This window comes from Nerophis lumbriciformis, linkage group LG14, assembly GCF_033978685.3.
Source record: "Nerophis lumbriciformis linkage group LG14, RoL_Nlum_v2.1, whole genome shotgun sequence".
NCBI classification, from domain to species: Eukaryota; Metazoa; Chordata; class Actinopteri; order Syngnathiformes; family Syngnathidae; genus Nerophis; species Nerophis lumbriciformis.
The window spans coordinates 25791927-25811596 of NC_084561.2; the positions used below are offsets into that span (position 1 = coordinate 25791927).

Consider the following 19670-nt stretch of genomic DNA (forward strand, 5'->3'; position numbering starts at 1 on the left):
TGTCTCCCTTCCATGCTACAGCTGCTCACAACACAGCTGTGTAGACCCTCATGGCAGCCCCGTCAGCAAAGGGTTGTGCAATGTTTCGCTGTCTAAACTACAGCCCTCTCTGTTTTCTCTCCAAATAACCACCATGGGAATTTTTTTGAACACCACCTGAAGGCAACACATGATCAGGAAGGGGGGCAGGCTCTTCAGCAATTGGTGCTGCACCGTCACCTATAAGCTATGTTGGAATTTCACAGGGAGAAGCATTTGGTGCCATTTTTTTTGTGAGCGGGCAGCAATCTGAGATGCCAGAATGTAGTTCAGTGGGTAAACTTACAACCGCTCCCTCCCAGAAGTTGCCACAAGCACCACACCACATCACGCCGTCCCCAACAAACTTTCACACCCCTTTACACAAAGCGTATGTTTGCACACATAATTTCACAGTTAAGGACAATGTTCCCCCAGCAGCCTGTCTGAGTGTCATCACAGTCTCTGGCATCTTGTGTTGGTTACCCATGTAAGAAATGTCTGTGTGCAGTGTTCCCTCGGTTTACCGTGTTTATCCTTTCAGACCACACTCCATGGTACAAACCCCGTTTCCATATGAGTTGGGAAATTGTGTTAGATGTAAATATAAACGGAATACAATGATTTGCAAATCATTTTCAACCCATATTCATTTGAATGCACTACAAAGACTTACGAGCAATGTGAGATTAGAGCTGTCTCGCAGCTTTTTGTGTTGCTTTAAATTGCAAGCATACCTTGAGTTACGAGTATTTTCACTCTCGGTTGAAGTAATATTTGTAACAGGGCTGTGCCGTTTGAGCAATAAAGGGATAATATACTATTACACGTTGTTGTTCCAACTTCGTTTACACAAGAAACAAAGAAATCGATACAATCCTGGCCCTCTAACCATACTAATCGGAACAACATTTTTTTTTAGCAAAATAAAGGAAGTGGAAAAACAAATTTAGAGAAACAAACTTGAAAATACATCCTACCTGTTAGCAGCCTAACCGGCAAGTCAGCCAGCATTCGCAAAATGCAGCCACACACATCCAAACGATGAACATTTATACATAAAAATATTGAAAAGTTTCAGATGCTGTGTTTGACGTGCTTCAGTTAGTTCTATCTAGTTTTGACTCAACAAACTGGATGGTCGAGCATTAGCTTTGGTACACAGACATACATATCACTTGTTGTCAACACTGACTTTTCTGCTTCATCACTCAAATACGCCTCTGCGGAACTTAATAAGCGATTTCCTAGCTCCTTTTGTTACACAATGGACAGTGTTGCCAGATGTCACAAGAGAAATGTAGAAACTAGTAGCTTATAATAACTAATAAAAGCAGACGAAGAAGCAGCCCAAAGGAGACACCGCATTAGTCCGGTCCTCTAAAAAATGTCTGTACAATACTATTACATTTAGAAAGATTACTGTAGTTGTTTGTATTACATGCTATGGTAATGTTTTTTAAATAATATTTTTTGTCCAAGTTTTTTTTTTTTAAGACATTTTAAATTGTGTTATTTTTGTGGGGGTATGGGGTGGGGTCAAGCACAGATTAAATTCATTGTAATACATTTTAATAGGCTGATTTGAGATACCAGTGTTTTGGGTTATGTGCTTGGCCGTGGAACGCAATGTGCACGTAGATTGAGGCACCAGCTCTACTATATGCCTTTAAAGTAACAGTAGAGTGGAAAAACAAGTTGCCTCTATATTGAAGCTATTAACATATATTTCTGATTTATGACATCAAAATACTTTTACATTTTGCAAATAAATAGATATGACCAAAACAGTATCAACCTCAGAGAGATTCTCGAGCCATTTTGAGAGTTAATGAGGAAGCCATTCACGTGATCCGTGACGTAGCGTTAAGAACCACAGCTCCCTTCCCCATCAACAACAATGCTAACTAATCAAGCAGATTTTGTGAGAACCAACAACGATTACTTTGGGAAAAATTATGATCAGAAACTTATATTTTTGAGCCCAAACCCAAAGATGAGCAATAAGTTTTAGAAGCAAAGTGCTATGGTTAGAGTGTCCGCCCTGAGATCGATAGGTTCTGAGTACAAACCCAGGCCGAGTCATACCAAAGACTATAAAAATGCTGGCACGGGCACTCTAGCAACCGAGCCACTCCGTACCACGCCACATCATTATGCAAAATGAAAGTTATGAAACTTTTCAGTCACCAAGAGTCTGTTACATGTTTTCTGAAGCGCATTCTTTGTCTGACATGAATTTGTACCACTCTTTTAATCAGCCAATAATACAGACTGGCCATAAGATTTGTTAGCTAAAAGAATCCCTAGAATGTCAAACTAGAACAGTACTGATGAGAACCTACACCTTACATCTAAGATTTCAGAATAAGCCATCTCCACACTCTCCTCATATCCTTTCACTTCCTAGAGATAGAGTGTAACTGATCCCCTGACCTTTCTCAGATTTGATTCTTGTTATCCTTCTCTGATCAGTGACGGACTGAAGGACTTAACTGTGTTTACCATGGAACTGTTTGGAGGACACAAGGAACCATTGCTTGCCTCTCATTAAAACATTCCAGTATCTTTCAATTCAATTATTCTTTTTCAAATGCATGAAGTTTCTCGGGAATAAAATGTAATTCCCTGGAAATGTTGTTATGTGATCACACGTGTCCTCCTGTTTATTTGTTTGAAACCTATTAGTTTTCAAACCACAATTCTTAGACAAGTGCAATAAAAGTACAGAGGCTTTCTTGGTGCAAAGATTAGATCTGTGACATGTGGGTTTCTCGCTTTTCTTTCAACTGTTGTACCTCAAATAGGCCTCGAGACACGGGAAAGATTCTCCTGAGCACCTGCAAGGCCTGGCTAGGGTCAGACAAGAAGGGCAGCCAACAGAGGGCAAAAGTCACCAGCACTGTAGCAGCGACTTTCAGAAACAGCAACAACCTAAAAAAAGAAGAGTGTCACACAAAAATAGTAATTTAAAAAAAAAGCATTAAATGAATGAAATGTGAGCATCCTGTTATAATGATTCATAAAAGCTCAGCCATTAACAGATAATATACAAATTAAACTATTTTATCTACACTCAACATTTTGATGAGGATTTTATTTTAATTTATGATTTTATTCATATTCTTGTAAATTGTATGCACTTTGATTTGCCTTGCCTACAAGTTGTGCTCTATGAATAATTTATTCTCTATAAAAAGTGTTCTGTGTTAACATTTCTGGGTGTCTAGAGAAGAATATTTGGACTTCCAAATTTGTTTCCGTTTTTTAACAAATCCTTGAGAACGGATGAATAACAAAAACTGAGGCACAACGGTAGTTGGGCTGCCCTTGGTTAGGGATTTGATTTCCTTTTGAGGAATGCAGTGAAAGCCACACATCAGCTTTGAGTCTTCAGTGTAGGTCATACCCTGCAGTGATCTTGTCAGCTGTAGCTGGGAAGCTGCTAGTGAAGCTGCACACATAAGCATAGCTGAAAAGTTTGGGCATGGCTAAAATGTCATCTGGACATATCTTCCCACCAACCCTTCTAATCCGCCACTCCATTTGTTTGAAATGTCCTTGGAACATTGTTACTAGATAAACAGACACGAGTAACAGCATCCAATCTGATTACCTCAGTAATTCTGTGGTGCTTGAGAGAACTGAGCTTTCTTACACCAAGTGACATAAGGTCAAAACAACATGAAGGCAAAAGAAGAATCTATTATGGACAAATATTTTTCAGCTTGCTTTTCTAGCTGTAACCACAAGCCCAGAATGCACATAACAGACTACAAGAAACTAAATTCTACACTCATCACTCGCAACACTTGCACAGCATTGGAGAGACATAAAAAGACTCACCCTCGACCTCTCAGGCCCAATTTGACACACTTTCCCAGGAGGTAGCAGAAGAACGGCAGAGCGTGGTAGAGTTCCATCTGTTTGTAGTTGAGAGCCATTGTGAAAGCCATTGAGCCCAGTGCATCCCAGCCCAGTCCAAGAGCCAGAACAGCCCACAGGGCAAAGCCAAGACTCACTGCATTGTACCTGGTACTGTTAAGTTCAATATTATAATAATGAATCTTTTAATTAGGGCTGTCAAAGTTAACGTGTTAATACATGCAATTGATCACAAAACAAATTACAGTATTAATCACGTATAAAAGCAGAATCCCACAGGTTCATTTTGACTATCAATCAATCAATCAATCAATCAATGTTTATTTATATAGCCCTAAATCACAAGTGTCTCAAAGGGCTGCACAAGCCACAACGACATCCTCGGTACAAAGCCCACATACGGGCAAGGAAAAACTCACCCCAGTGGGACGTCGATGTGAATGACTATGAGAAACCTTGGAGAGGACCGCATATGTGGGTAACCCCCCCCCCTCTAGGGGAGACCGAAAGCAATGGATGTCGAGTGGGTCTGACATAATATTGTGAGAGTCCAGTCCATAGTGGATCCAACATAATAGTAAGAGTCCAGTCCATAGTGGGGCCAGCAGGACACCATCCCGAGCGGAGACGGGTCAGCAGCGCAGAGATGTTCCCAGCCGATGCACAGGCGAGCGGTCTACCCCGGGTCCCGACTCTGGACAGCCAGCACTTCATCCATGGCCACCGGACCTGTGCCCCCCCCCCCCCAAGGAAAAGGGGAGCAGAGGAGAAAAGAAAAGAAACGGCAGATCAACTGGTCTAACAGGGGGGCTATTTAAAGGCTAGAGTATACAAATGAGTTTTAAGATGGGACTTAAATGCTTCTACTGAGGTAGCATCTCTAATTGTTACCGGGAGGGCATTCCATAGTACTGGAGCCCGAATAGAAAACGCTCTATAGCCCGCAGACGTTTTTTGGGCTCTGGGAATCACTAATAAGCCGGAGTTCTTTGAACGCAGATTTCTTGCCGGGACATATGGTACAATGCAATCGACAAGATAGGACGGAGCTAGACCGTGTAGTATTTTATACATAAGTAGTAAAACCTTAAAGTCACATCTTAAGTGCACAGGAAGCCAGTGCAGGTGAGCCAGTATAGGCGTAATATGATCAAACTTTCTTGTTCTTGTCAAAAGTCTAGCAGCCGCATTTTGTACCAATTGTAGTCTTTTAATGCTAGACATAGGGAGACCCGAAAATAATACGTTACAGTAGTCGAGACGAGACGTAACGAACGCATGAATAATGATCTCAGTGTCGCTAGTGGATAAAATAGAACGAATTTTAGCGATATTACGGAGATGAAAGAATGCCGTTTTAGTAACACTCTTAATGTGTGACTCAAAGGAGAGAGTTGGGTCGAAAATAATACCCAGATTCTTTACTGATTCGCCTTGTGTAATTGTTTGGTTGTCAAATGTTAAGGTGGTATTATTAAATAAATGTCGGTGTTTAGCAGGACCGATAATCAGCATTTCCGTTTTCTTGGCGTTGAGTTGCAAGAAGTTAGCGGACATCCATTGTTTAATTTCATTAAGACACGCCTCCAGCTGACTACAATCCGGCGTGTTGGTCAGCTTTAGGGGCATGTAGAGTTGGGTGTCATCAGCATAACAATGAAAGCTAACACCGTATTTGCGTATGATGTCGCCTAGCGGCAGCATGTAAATACTGAAGAGTGCAGGGCCAAGAACCGAACCCTGAGGAACTCCGCACGTTACCTTAACATAGTCTGAGATCACATTATTATGGGAGACGCATTGCATCCTGTCAGTAAGATAAGAGTTAAACCACGACAAAGCTAAGTCTGACATACCAATACGTGTTTTGATACGCTCTAATAAAATATTATGATCGACGGTATCGAAAGCAGCGCTAAGATCAAGAAGCAGCAACATAGATGACGCATCAGAATCCATAGTTAGCAGTAGATCATTACCGTATTTTCCGCACTATAAGGCGCACCTAAAAACCACAAATTTTCTCAAAAGCTAACAGTGCGCCTTATAACCCGGTGCGCTTTATTACGATTCATTTTCATAAAGTTTCGATCTCGCAACTTCGGTAAACAGCCGCCATCTTTTTTCCCGGTAGAACAGGAAGCGCTTCTTCTTCTACGCAAGCAACCGCCAAGGTAAGCACCCGCCCCCATAGAACAGGAAGCGCTTCTTCTTCTACTGTAAGCTACCGCCCGCCCCCGGAAGAAGAAGAAAAAACGCGCGGATATCACCGTACGTTTCATTTCCTGTTTACATCTGTAAAGACCACAAAATGGCTCCTACTAAGCGATCCGGTTCATAAAAAGACGCAATCTCTCCATCCGCACACGGATTACTACCGTATTTCACAGCAACTGATATTCCTGTGAACCGCACTGTGGAACGGGAGCACGTACGGTGAATATTCGCACCACAGGGAATGAGAAGTCATCCTTCACTGTGGTTCTAGCTTGCCATGCTAACTTCCACCCATGGTGATATTCAAAAGGAAGACCTTGCCAAAAGAGACCTTTCCAGCCGGCGTCATCATAAAAGCTAACTCGAAGGGATGGATGGATGAAGAAAAGATGAGCGAGTGGTTAAGGGAAGTTTACGCGAAGAGGCCGGGTGGCTTTTTTCACACAGCTCCGAAGGCGAACACACCTTCACTAAGACGGGCAGACAGCGCCGGACGACATACGCCAACATTTGCCAGTGGATCGTAAATGCCTGGGCAGATATTTCGGTCACAACTGTGGTCCGAGCTTTCCGGAAGGCAGGATTCACAGAACAACAGCGACACTGACTCCCGATGACTTCGACGAGACGGAACCGGCCATTTTGGATACCACGCTTGCGCAACTTTTCAATTCGGACACCGAAGACGAAGAATTCGAAGGATTTACGAATGAAGAATAACTTCAGAAGGTGAGCGCTATGTTTATTTTGTGTGTTGTGACATTAACGTTCGAGCAACATTATGTTACTATTGCTCTACACCATTTTGAATTTTACTATGTTTGTGATTGCACATTTGCGTACATTTTGGGACAGAGTTGTTAGAACGCTGGTTTTCAATATATTATTAAAGTTTGACTGAACTATCTGACTGTTTTTTTGACATTCACTTTAGCGCAGCGTTTTTTTGACATTCACTTTAGCGCAGCGTAGGCGCGGCTTATAGTCCGGGGCGGCTTATTGGTGGACAAAATTATGAAATATGTAATTCATAGAAGGTGCGGCTAATAATCCGGTGCGCCTTATAGTGCGGAAAATACGGTAGTCATTTTTGCGAGGGCTGTCTCCGTAGAGTGATTTGCCCTGAAACCGGATTGAAAAGGTTCACAGAGATTGTTAGACACTAAGTGTTCATTTAGCTGCTGTGCGACAATTTTTTCGAGGATTTTCGAAATAAAGGGAAGGTGTGACACCGGTCGGTAGTTTACCATGAGGTCAGGATCAAGGTTAGGTCTTTTGAGCAGAGGATGAATAACCGCTTTCTTGAATGCTAGGGGAACAGTGCCAGAGGAAAGTGATAAGTTTATAATATTTAGCACTGATGGACCTAATAATACAAAAAGCTCCTTGGTAAGTTTCCCAGGAAGTGGGTCAAGTAAACATGTTGTTTGTTTTATCCCACTTACACGCCGTAGTAGTTCCTCTAATGTTATTTCATCAAAAAGACAGTATCCGTCGTAGATACAGTTGTATCTATGTTAATAGAACCCAGTTGTAGCTGGGATGCATTGTCTTTAATCTCCTTTCTAATGAGTTCAATTTTCTTATTAAAGAAATTCATAAAGTCATCTGCCGAGTGGGTGGAGCTATTGGGGGGAGTCCCTTGTTGGGTTAGCGATGCTACTGTACTAAACAAAAATTTAGGGTCGTTTTTGTTGAGGCGGATGAGATTTGAGTAATATTTAGCTTTAGCTAAGGTAAGCATGCGTTTATACGATATTAAACTATCACTCCATGCTTGATGGAAAACCTCAAGCTTGGTCGCAAGCCATTTGCGTTCCAACTTTCTACATGATAATTTATGAGCTCTGGTTTCTTCTGTAAACCATGGGGTGCGCCTTTTAGGGGCCCTTTTTTGTTTTAGCGGTGCTATACTATCAATGGTTTTGCGCAGGGCATTGTCAAAGTTGTTAGTTAGGTTATCAATAGAGCCGACATAATTTGGGAATGGTGCCATTACCGAAGGCAGTAGGTCAGCAAGAGTCATCGTTGTGGCAGCATTAATGTTGCGACTGCTATAGCAGTTATTATTATTATTAGTTTGTTGACAATGAGTCAGAACTTCGAATTTTATAAGGTAATGATCGGACATTACTTTAGTATACGGGAGTACCATAACTTTGGAGGTGGTGACACCCCTGACCAGCACTAGATCTATCGTATTACCGTTGCGATGCGTAGGTTCATTTATTATTTGTGTAAGACCACAGCTATCAATTATAGTCTGGAGCGCCACGCACTGAGAGTCCGATGGGGTATTCATATGGATATTAAAGTCCCCCATTATGATTATATTGTCTGCGTGCGTCACTAGATCAGCAACGAACTCTGAGAATTCATTGATAAAGTCCGAGTAGGGCCCTGGGGGGCGGTAGATAACAGCCATATCGAGAGGCAGCGGTGCGACAGACCTCATAGTAAGCACCTCAAACGATTTGTATTTATTATTTAGGTTAGGGGTAAGGTTAAAGTTTTCATTGTATATTAGTGCGACCCCCCCACCCCTTTTAAGGGGGCGGGCTATATGCGCATTCGTATAGTTAGGAGGAGATGCCTCATTAAGCGCAAAAAAATCGTCTGGTTTGAGCCAGGTTTCGCTAAGACCAATTACGTTAAGATTGTTGTCTCTAATGACCTCATTAACTAATAACGTTTTGGGAGACAATGATCTTATGTTTAAAAAGCCCATATTATAAGTATTGGGCTGTTTTGACGAGTTTTTGTTGAAATTATCCGTAGTAGCAATATTAATAATGTTGCGTTTATTATACGTAGTGCACTTTAAATAGTTTCGACCATATCTAGGAATTGATACGACGGGAATTTTCAGATTGTTTGCTTGATGCTGCGATCGACTGAACGCATCATGATTTGCCACCTCAGTAGAATGCATATCTACCCCAGACACATTCACAACAGAAAACACATTATGTGAGTTGTGTGTTATTCTAAGAAAATTGCTATGCGTACAGGAATTATCCAGCCTGGTGCTGGCTAGTTCTAGCTTAACTGACTTATCTTTAGTCACTTGACTACACATGCTCCTTTACCTTAACCGTAAGTGGCTACATCTACGACGCAGGTTGTTATATGGTCCTAGACCAGTGGTGCTCATTACGTCGATCGCGAGCTACCGGTCGATCGCGAGCTACCGGTCGATCGCGGAGGGTGTGTCAGTCGATCACCAGCCAGGCATTAAAAAAATAGTCCTAAAAATGAGCGATCATAAATCTTCACTATGACGTCACTTTAGTCACTTGATTGACATTCACGGCACCCGAAGGTCTTCTGAGATGACGCTGGCTGCTGCCAGCCCATTAAAATTACCGGCAGGAAGGCGAGAAACACTTTATTTCAACAGACTCTGGCGCCGTACCTGTCGTCAAAACTCCAAAGACCGACTGCACAGTTGCACAGTTGCGCTAACAAAATAAAAGTCTCAGAAAGCTGGGGTGCACAAGCTAGCAAGCTACGGAGTTTGCCGACAATGTATTTCTTGTAAAGTGTATACAAAGGAGTACGGAAGCTGGACAAATAACAAGCCAAAAACCAACCACTTTCATGTGGTATTGGACAGAAAGGAGGACTTTTTTTCTCCTCCATTCGAAAATGCGGACGTTATCAGCACCACTGTCTGATTCCAATCAATGCAAAAGTCATCAGAATCAGGTAATACACCAATTTATATTCTTGTCTTCATGAAAGAAAGGAATCTATATGTGTTAAACATGCTTGTATTATCTTTAAACACCTTTAACTTATTAACAATATTAACTATATGTGTTAAACATGCTTGCATTATCTTTAAACACCTTTAACTTGTTAACAATATTAACTATATGTATTAAACATACTTGTATTATCATTAAACATCTTTAATTTATTAACAATATTAACTAATATGTATTAAACATTCTTGTATTATCATTAAACACCTTTAATGTATTAACAATATTAACTATGTGTTAAACATGCTTGCATTATCATTAAACACCTTTAATTTATTAACAATATTAACTATATGTGTTAAACATGCTTGCATTATCATTAAACACCTTTAACTTGTTAACAAAAACATATATTTCATAAATAAGTAAATATAAATTATATATATGAATGAGGTAGATCCCCACGACTTGATCAATGGAAAAGTAGCTCGCCTGCAGAAAAAGTGTGAGCACCCCTGTCCTAGACCCTTAAATTTTTTGTGGCCCTCAACAAGATTTTGTTTGTAGCCTCATTTGGTCTTTAAACGGGAACTGCACTTTTGGGGGAATTTCATAGTCATTCGCAATCTCTATGTGAGAAAAGAACACGTCTTTCTCGTTTTTGTGCATCTTAACTAGTAAAAAACTGCTGGCAAGAGGCGGCTAACGATACAGGTAATCGGGATTACATCTACTCCACCTACAAAGTCCTCTAAAAAACATCCAACAATGTTTTATATACATGCTGTAACTGTATATGTAAAGTAGTAGCAGGCACATTTATAATAACACGTAATATTTACATATTTTGGTCATTTTAAGCATTGTCAGAACTTTTAATCATGGGCGCATAGATTTCACAGAGCGCATTGCAACATACGCGATTTCCTTCAACAACAACACTAATAATCATGGCAGACTTCACGAGAGCCAACAAAGACTACTTTGGGACAAATGATGATCCAGAACCTAATATTTTTTAACCGGAATATACAGATGATGAGCTTCAAGTTTTAGAAACTGAGTGATAAGCAGATGCAACTTGAGTAAAACCAACCCTAAGCATTATGTAGCATAGCAGTATTTCTAAGTGCTAAACAAAAAATACAAACTACAAATTCCACCTACAAAGACCTCGCAACATACTCTATTTCCTTCAACAACAACACGAATGATCATGGCAGACTTCACGAGCCAACAAAGACTACTTTGGGACAAATGATGATCCAGAAACGTATACTTTTGAGCATGGATATATGGAAGATGAGCTGCAAGTTTTAGAATCTGAGTAATAAGCAGATCCAGCTTGAGTCATCAAACGGCATCCCAGTCAGAGCAGACATTGTACAGTAAGTGATTGTTGCAATATTTTCATAGTTTGTGTTTCTTGTTTAACACTTAGCAGTACTGCTACATGATGTTTACCCCGAATTTCCACTGAATGCGCGACAGTCACGGACCGGTACACGTGTGCCGGCGCACTCTTTCTGTTATTATTCAAGTCTGTGTGTCAATTTCCACCGCCCGCGGAACGTCACCGTCATGCCATTGTCGTTCCGCATTCCAGCGCTAAATATACGCAAAACTTACATTTTTTCCGGACACCGCAAAAAATCTGTTCAATTCAGCTAAAATCTGCTAGTGTTGGACAGGAAGTCCCGCACAAACACAAAATATAGTATTGTTTTACTTTCAAAATAAAATACTTCGTCATCAAGGCGGATCGCATTTTACACTTAGAAAGGTCCTATTGGTCGGCGACGGACATTAAGTGAACTTGTCAAAGGTTTTCAGACCTAATTCGGGGTAGTGTTTCACCAGAGCTAGCTCTACTTGGCGTCAAGCGTCTAAAACTTGTAGTTAATCCTCTGTATATTCAGGCTCAAAAATGCAAGGTTCTGGATCCTCATTTGTCTCAGAGTAGTCGTAGTTGGCTCTCATGAAGTCTGCCATGATTAGTAGTAGCTGTTATTGTTGAAAGAAATAGTGAATGTTGCGATGTGCTCTATAAAATGTATGCGCCGTCAAAATGTTCCGGTTATGCTTTAAATGACCAAGATATGGTAAATATTACATGTTTTCATGAATGTGCCTGGCACGAGATTACATATATACTTACAGCATTTATATAACATGTTGTTTTTTTAGAGGACTTTATAGGCGGAATAAATGAAATCCTCATTACCTGCATTGTTGGCTGACTTTTACTAGCATTTATTAATGATTTAGAATGCATAAAACAAGAACAACATGTGTTCTTGTCTCACATAGGGATTTTGAATTTTAGGCAAAATTCCCTTTCAGTTAATTTAAATTATACATGCAAGTAATTTACTGCGATTAATCGTGATTAATAAAATATTCATACTGTATGTGTGATAATCTTTTTTATTTATATATTTTTTAAATGCATTAATTGACCGCACTAGTTTTAATGTCAAGTCTGGGTGAGTGAAGTGAAGTGAATTATATTTATGTTACGCTTTTTCGCGAGAGACTCAAAGCGCTTTACATTGTGAAACCCATTATCTACATTTTAAAGCTAGATTTAAACCAGTGTGGGTGGCACTGGGAGCAAAGTGGGTGAAGTGTGTTGCCCAAAGGCACAACAGCAGTGACTAGGAGAGCGGAAGCTGGATTCGAAACAGGAACCCTCAAGCTTCTGGCCAGCTGCTCTCCCATCTGAGCCACACCACCCACAAAGTACTGCCGTAAAACTTAAAATCAGGTACTTTTTTGGAGGGAAAATATTTACTGCCCTCCTCATTCTGCAAACACATACATGACACAGATAATATTTTATGATGAAATTAAAAAAAACTTTTTTTTACCATATTGCCCAACCCTGTACACAGCTATACATCCTATTTACACTTTGATGTGTATGAATTAGTGTTGTAACAATACCAATATTTTGGTACCGGTACTAAAATTATTTTGATACTTTTCGGTACTTTTCTAAATAAAGAAGACCACAAAAATTATTATTTTTGGCTTTATTTTATCCAAAAAATCATAGGGTACATTAAAAATGTGTTTCTTATTGCAAGTTTGTCCTTAAAAAAAATAGTGAACATACTAGACAACTTGTCTTTTAGTAGTAAGTAAACTAACAAAGACTACTAATTAGTCTGCTGACGTATGCAGTAACATATTGTGTCATTTATTATTCTATTATTTTGTCAACATTATTAAGGACAAGAGGTAGAAAATGAATTATTAATCTACTTGTTCATTTACTGTTAATATCTGCTTACTTTCTCTTTTAACATGTTATGTCTACACTTCTGTTACAATGTAATAATCACTTATTCTTCTGTCGTTTGATACTTTACATTAGTTTTGGATGATACCACGAATTTGGGTATCAATCCGATACCAAGTAGTTACAGGATCATACATTGGTTATATTCAAAGTCCTTATGTGTCCAGGGATATATTTCCTGAGTTTATAAGTATAAAATACATTTTTAAAAAAGAAGATGTTGTGATGCAAACAAATATCGACGTAATCATAGTACTATCGACTAGATACGTTCCTGTACTTGATATCATTACAGTGGATGTCAGGTGTAGATCCACCCATGACATTTGTTTACATTTTGATGCCGGTGAGCTACGGTGTGTAGTGAAGCATGTTTAGCTTTTCCTCGTCCTGCCGGGGTGATCTTACTTGTAAGAAACGTACTTTATTTCTCCCCATGGAGGCGAGGATTAGTGATTTAGAAGTAGCTAAAAAACTGCAGACGGCGGATGGACGTTAGCCGCTAGCTAGCTAGCCATGTTTTAAAGCATCTCTTCCTGAGGGCATTTCAGTGTTATCGTTAGTTTTTAAGCCAAAATGCGTCAGTTCTCCCTTTCTGTCAACACTCTGTGTCTGCTTGCAAGTACTCCGTGATTGTGTGCGACCGAACATGCTCGTCTGCTCGTAAAACCAGCAATGTCATGACGTGACTTCGACACGGGCGCGGATACCGGTATACCGTACAAGCCTAGTATGAATGCTAAAATGTTAAATAAAACATTGCCTTTATAAAGGTATCATGATAGCAAAGATTTGACACTGTAACTGACTATTAATTGGAGATTGACCTCTCCTGTATACATAGTAAATACATTTAACCCTCAAATTCACTTCTGGGTTGTTATTGCCACCTAAAGTTGTAGGTGATTGATGAATAGTTTGTAATTGAAAGCTAAAGTAATACATTAACATTTTAAGAAAAGAAAAGGATACTGGAAATGTCCGTAGTCAATTAGAAGTAGTCCTGGATACATCAGAAAGCAGAGCAGAGTACAAACCTGGGGACAAATATGTTTGTATGATTAAGTAATGGATAGGAAGCCCAAGTATTTTCTTTGTAACATCAGTTCTAATTGCTCTCTAAAGCCAAACCTTGCCACAAACCATCCAACTAAGATGTGTCTAATATAGTGACTTATCTTATAAGATGAGGATTTTTTTTTTTAAATAATACTTTACTTGCACCTGTAAAAAATGTCTGTCTTGATTAAGGGGCATTACAGAGTGTCTATGACGCCCAGGTGGGATCAAACCCAGTGCCTTTTGGTCAGAAATCATAGATACACCTCAGAAATTAAAAGACTAAATATATGTTGACTAACTGTATATATTAATGGTCAATAATGGCTTAACAAATCCCTAAGTGATGTCTATTATGTATCTATATTAAGGCTGGGCGATATGGACGAAAAGGTATATCTCGATATATTTTTACTTAAACACGATATTCGATATATTTTCCGGTGAAAGCGTCTCGACAGACGTTACAATATGCACAAGCACACATGTAAAGATATTCATTTTTGAGCGATATTCAGTGAAATTGAAGTGAAAGACAAGTGTACTGTAAACAGTCAGTGGCACTTTTATTAAGCCAGTTAGTCAAGATGGGTATTAACAGCACACAAAATAAACTGTTTAAGTAGCACAAAATTATATAACATAAATAAAATAGAAAAATATTCTTTCTACGTAAAATAAATAACCGAGCTGTGCAAATAATACAAAATGTATCAAACTCAGATAACATTTCTTTTTGCAGGCAGGCACTTTTTAATTCCCAGTCGACGATGTAATGGACTGTCACACACATATGATTCTGGTCAGCGCCAAGTAAGTGACTTTACTTAATTGTGCAGCTATGATCTTCCTCACTTTGACATACATTTTTGGCAGCATTTATCGTGCGAAATATGCCCGGCTTGGCAACTGGAGAACAGTTTTGATTTGGGCTTACATGGTAAACAACTCAAATGAATGTTTTATCCAGACGCATACATTTGTCCAAATGTGGCCAGGTAGACGCAGTGTGGGTTTCCTGGACGTCGTCTACATCGCTAAAAGAAAAATCTAAAGAAGAGAATCCCTCTGCCATCTTCCACTATTTTTTTAATAATATAAATCGCCCACTTGAATATTCCCTCTTCACTTCTACGACTCTCTCGTCGTCATTTGGGCTGTGCATGTCTGTTGTGATTTCCCTTCCTGGTTCCATGACCCGCCCTATCTTGCCTCTGATTGGCCTGTCCCTAATGTTTTGCTCTAATCTTAACCAATCATGACTCATCATAGTAAACAACCAACCAATCATGGATGTTCTTATACTGTACGTGCAAGCACTCTTGGAAGGAGGTTTAGTAGCCCATAGAGTTTTAAGAGGGAGTGGGAAGCGGAGGAGAACAAAGAACACAACAAATAAGCGGTGTTTGGTCATTTTAACGTGAAATAAATTATATCAATATTACGATATTTTCTTAATTCATATCTTGTGTAAAAATATGTCGATATATCTTATAGGGATGTCCCGATCCAATATTTGGATCGGATCGGCCGCCGATATTTGCCAAAAAATGCGTATCGGCAAGGCATGGGAAAATGCCGATCCAGATCCAGTTTAAAAAAAACTCCGGTCCGTGTTTTCCAACACACCGATTTAAATAATACATTCCACTTTTCTGCTGCTCCCTAATTTTCGTTCCGCATTTTCCAGCACACCTTCAACACATCCACAGGTCTGTGGATTCTCACGCAGTTGCTTTTAGCTGCTGGCATTACACGATAGGCTCTTCTCACTCTTTTCTGTGTCTCCCTCTCACAGACAGCAAGCGCACCTTCTTACACACGTCACATACTGTCACGTCATACGTCACGTCATACGTCACATGTATACGTCCTCTCCCAACAGAGAGGTAGCAGCATGGCTAACGTTAGCTATGATGCTAGCGCAGCCGTGTGACCAACGTTCTCTCTAAGGTGCGCGCCTGCGCAATTACGCACTGCCCAAGCGTCCTCTGCGCACGGCAAATCTATGCCACGCACAACATCAAATAAAAAAATAAGCGCATGACAATTTTCGACACACGGACACGACAGAGAAAACAGTTTTCGTCATCATTGTTCAAATATTGTAACGTCTGTCGAGACGCTTATCTCCATTCAGTGCCACACGTCCACACCATCAAAATGCCGAGGCAAACATTTCCACATCAACACCGTATGAAAAAATTTGTGAATTTTTTAGTTGTGATTTCCTTCTCTGCATGAAAGTTTAAAAGTAGCATATATTAATGCAGTATGAAGAAGAATGTTTTAATGTAGACATGTAAGCCTTGAAAGAACATTTTGAAAATCAAGACTACATTTCCTGCAAATGGGTGCATTTCTACCCTATATTTTAACTTTAGATTTATTCTCATATCAAACTCTTTTGGCTGTCTTTTTGACACTTACATCAGGCGCCCCCCTCCACACCCTGGATTATAAATAATGTAAATAATTCAATGTGATTATCTTGTGTGATGACTGTATTATGATGATAGTATATATCTGATAGTATATATCTGTATCATGAATCAATTTTAGTGGACCCCGACTTAAACAAGTTGAAAAACTTATTCGGGTGTTACCATTTAGTGGTCAATTGTACGGAATATGTACTTCACTGTGCAACCTACTAATAAAAGTCTCAATCAATCAAAACACATAGAATCATCATACTGCTGTGATTATATGCATCAAGTGTTCATTCAAGGCTAAGGCAAAATATCGAGATATATATCGTGTATCGCAATATGGCCTTAAAATATCGCAATATTAAAAAAAGGCCATATCGCCCAGCCCTAGTTCATTGATGCCATTTCTGTTTGTCATGTATAATTTTGTCAATTTTGTGTTTATCCTTGAATAAACAGGTCAGTTTCTTGTTACCAACCATTGTGTATTATTCAAACTCCCCTAATTCAGCTGGCTAGTTGTTATCAAGAGTACTAAAACCCTTTTCAACATGATTCTGACAACTAAGTAGACTAAATAACTTTAAACTTTAATACATGCTCGGATAGGCCAGTATCGGTCAGTATCGGTATCGGATCGGAAGTGCAAAGACAATATCGGTATCGGATCAGAAGTGCAAAAACCTGGATCGGGACATCCCTAATATCTTACAAACTAGATATATTGCCCAGCCCTAATCTGTATTAATAGATATCCCAATATATACGAGATCTCACAAAAAAAATGGCTCACCTTTTTCTTAATGGAGCCATCGTTTATCCATAAACAATATAATACCACCGCAGGGATGTATATTAGTAAATCTGCAACCAGCACTGCAACAGAAAGAGAAACAAAAATGTTTTATTATACTGTATAGTTTGCTACACCAAGAAATGTACCCAAGTTGTGTTCAGACCTACTGTACCTGTGGTTCTCATGAACAACTTGTGTGATGTACTTTCATAACCTCTGGATTTGTGAAGCTGCACCCATTCAGGGTTTATTATCTTGGCACTGTAGGGTAAAATAAATGTCATACTGGATACGCGGACAGATTGAAGTTAATTGGTTGATGCTATAGTCAAACTAGTGAGGTTGCTGTTGTACTGTGGAAAACATACTTACACATGAGCACAGATCAGACTGTGATAGGCAGTTAGAGGAGGGTAGTCAAGACCCCAATAGTTCAACTCATTGTCGGTGGTGTTACAGTACCTGAATGATAGCAAAAAGGGAATTTATTGTATTAATGTTGACGTTTTAAAAGGAACTTCATGGTATTCTCTAATTGCAATAGTTTGTAATACATAGTACTGAATACGAATACACAACACAATAACAGACAAAATGAGTACCCTTGTTTGTATTTTTGTCTTTTGGATTATGCCTGCACATGTACTTGCCATAAATACATTGATATGATGACTCTGAAAAGTTCATATAGTCATCAAAACACATACTGTATGTAATAAGACAAGATCAATGACAACAGAGAGAAATACCAGTATATGTGGCATATACTACTCTATCTTAGGGGTGTCCAAACTTTTTCCACTGAGGGCCACACACTGAAAAATTCAGGATGTGTGGGCCATTTTGAAATAATTCATTTACAAAGCCAAAACATTGTAGTTTTTTTAAAGAGAAAAAAACAGCCTGCATGTAAAATGTTTGTTTTTATTAGGGGTTGAAGATGAATATCGGACAAGTTATTATCGATATGAGGAATCATGGCATCATACCAATACGATAAAATTATTTTTTTAAACGGCGGGTTTACCCGCACTGTGCTCGGGTGAACAAATCATGTGCTCCTTTTCTCCAACTCCTGTGGTAAACTTCCTCTGGGCTCATGGTAAACAAACATGGCGTTGATCGTTTGGGACTTCTTAACTTTTCCAGATACTTTTTATGCGCTATTTGCACCATATATTTAGCCGACATTCCGCGAGGAGGGGATGAAAAAAACATCACGCTTAAACACATCAAACCTTATCAGCCACCTGAAACGCCAGCATCGCCATGATCCTTAAAGGCCTACTGAAATGCGATTTTCTTATTTAAACGAGGATAGCAGGTCCATTCTATGTGTCATACTTGATCATTTCGCGATATTGCAACCATTTTTGCTGAAAGGATTTAGTAGAGAACATCGACGATAAAGTTCGCAACTTTTGGACGCTGATAAAAAAGCCTTGCTTGTACCGGAAGTAGCAGACGAGTAGCGTGACGTCACAGGTTGTGGAGCTCCTCACATCTGCACATTGTTTACAATCATGGCCACCAGCAGCGAGAGCGATTCGGACCGAGAAAGCGACGATTTCCCCATTAATTTGAGCGAGGATGAAAGATTTGTGGATGAGGAAAGTGAGAGTGAAGGACTAGAGGGCAGTGGAAGCAATTCAGATAGGGAAGATGCTGTGAGAGGCGGGTGGGACCTGATATTCAGCTGGGAATGACTAAAACAGTAAATAAACACAAGACATATATATACTCTATTAGCCACAACACAACCAGGCTTATATTTAATATGCCACAAATTAATCCCGCATAACAAACACCTCCCCCCTCCCGTCCATATAACCCGCCAATACAACTCAAACACCTGCACAACACACTCAATCCCACAGCCCAAAGTACCGTTCACCTCCCCAAAGTTCGTACAGCACATATATTTCCCCAAAGTCCCCAAAGTTACGTACGTGACATGCACATAGCGGCACGCACGTACGGGCAAGCGATCAAATGTTTGGAAGCCGCAGCTGCATGCGTACTCACGGTACCGCGTCTGCGCATTCAACTCAAAGTCCTCCTGGTAAGAGTCTCTGTTGTCCCAGTTCTCCACAGGCCAATGGTAAAGCTTGACTGTCATCTTTCGGAAATGTAATCAATGAAACACCGGCTGTGTTTGTGTTGCTGCAGCCGCCCGCAATACACCGCTTCCCACCTACAGCTTTCTTCTTTGCTGTCTCCATTGTTCATTGAACACATTGCAAAAGATTCAC

General features: G+C 39.8%; 1 protein-coding gene across 5 annotated transcripts in view; it reads right to left on the reverse strand.

Moving 5' to 3' along the window:
- The window catches only part of alg6 (ALG6 alpha-1,3-glucosyltransferase), a 494479-nt gene that overhangs the window by 94449 nt on the left and 380360 nt on the right, over positions 1-19670 (reverse strand). For all 5 annotated transcript variants that reach the window (XM_072914667.1, XM_072914666.1, XM_072914665.1 and 2 more), the window contains 6 exons: positions 17791-17880; positions 17591-17679; positions 17416-17498; positions 14104-14168; positions 3865-4050; positions 2817-2952 (listed from right to left, as the gene is read on the reverse strand). In XM_072914667.1, coding sequence (XP_072770768.1) covers positions 2817-2952; positions 3865-4050; positions 14104-14168; positions 17416-17498; positions 17591-17679; positions 17791-17880 — 649 coding nt within the window. The remainder of the gene's footprint in view (positions 1-2816; positions 2953-3864; positions 4051-14103; positions 14169-17415; positions 17499-17590; positions 17680-17790; positions 17881-19670) is intronic.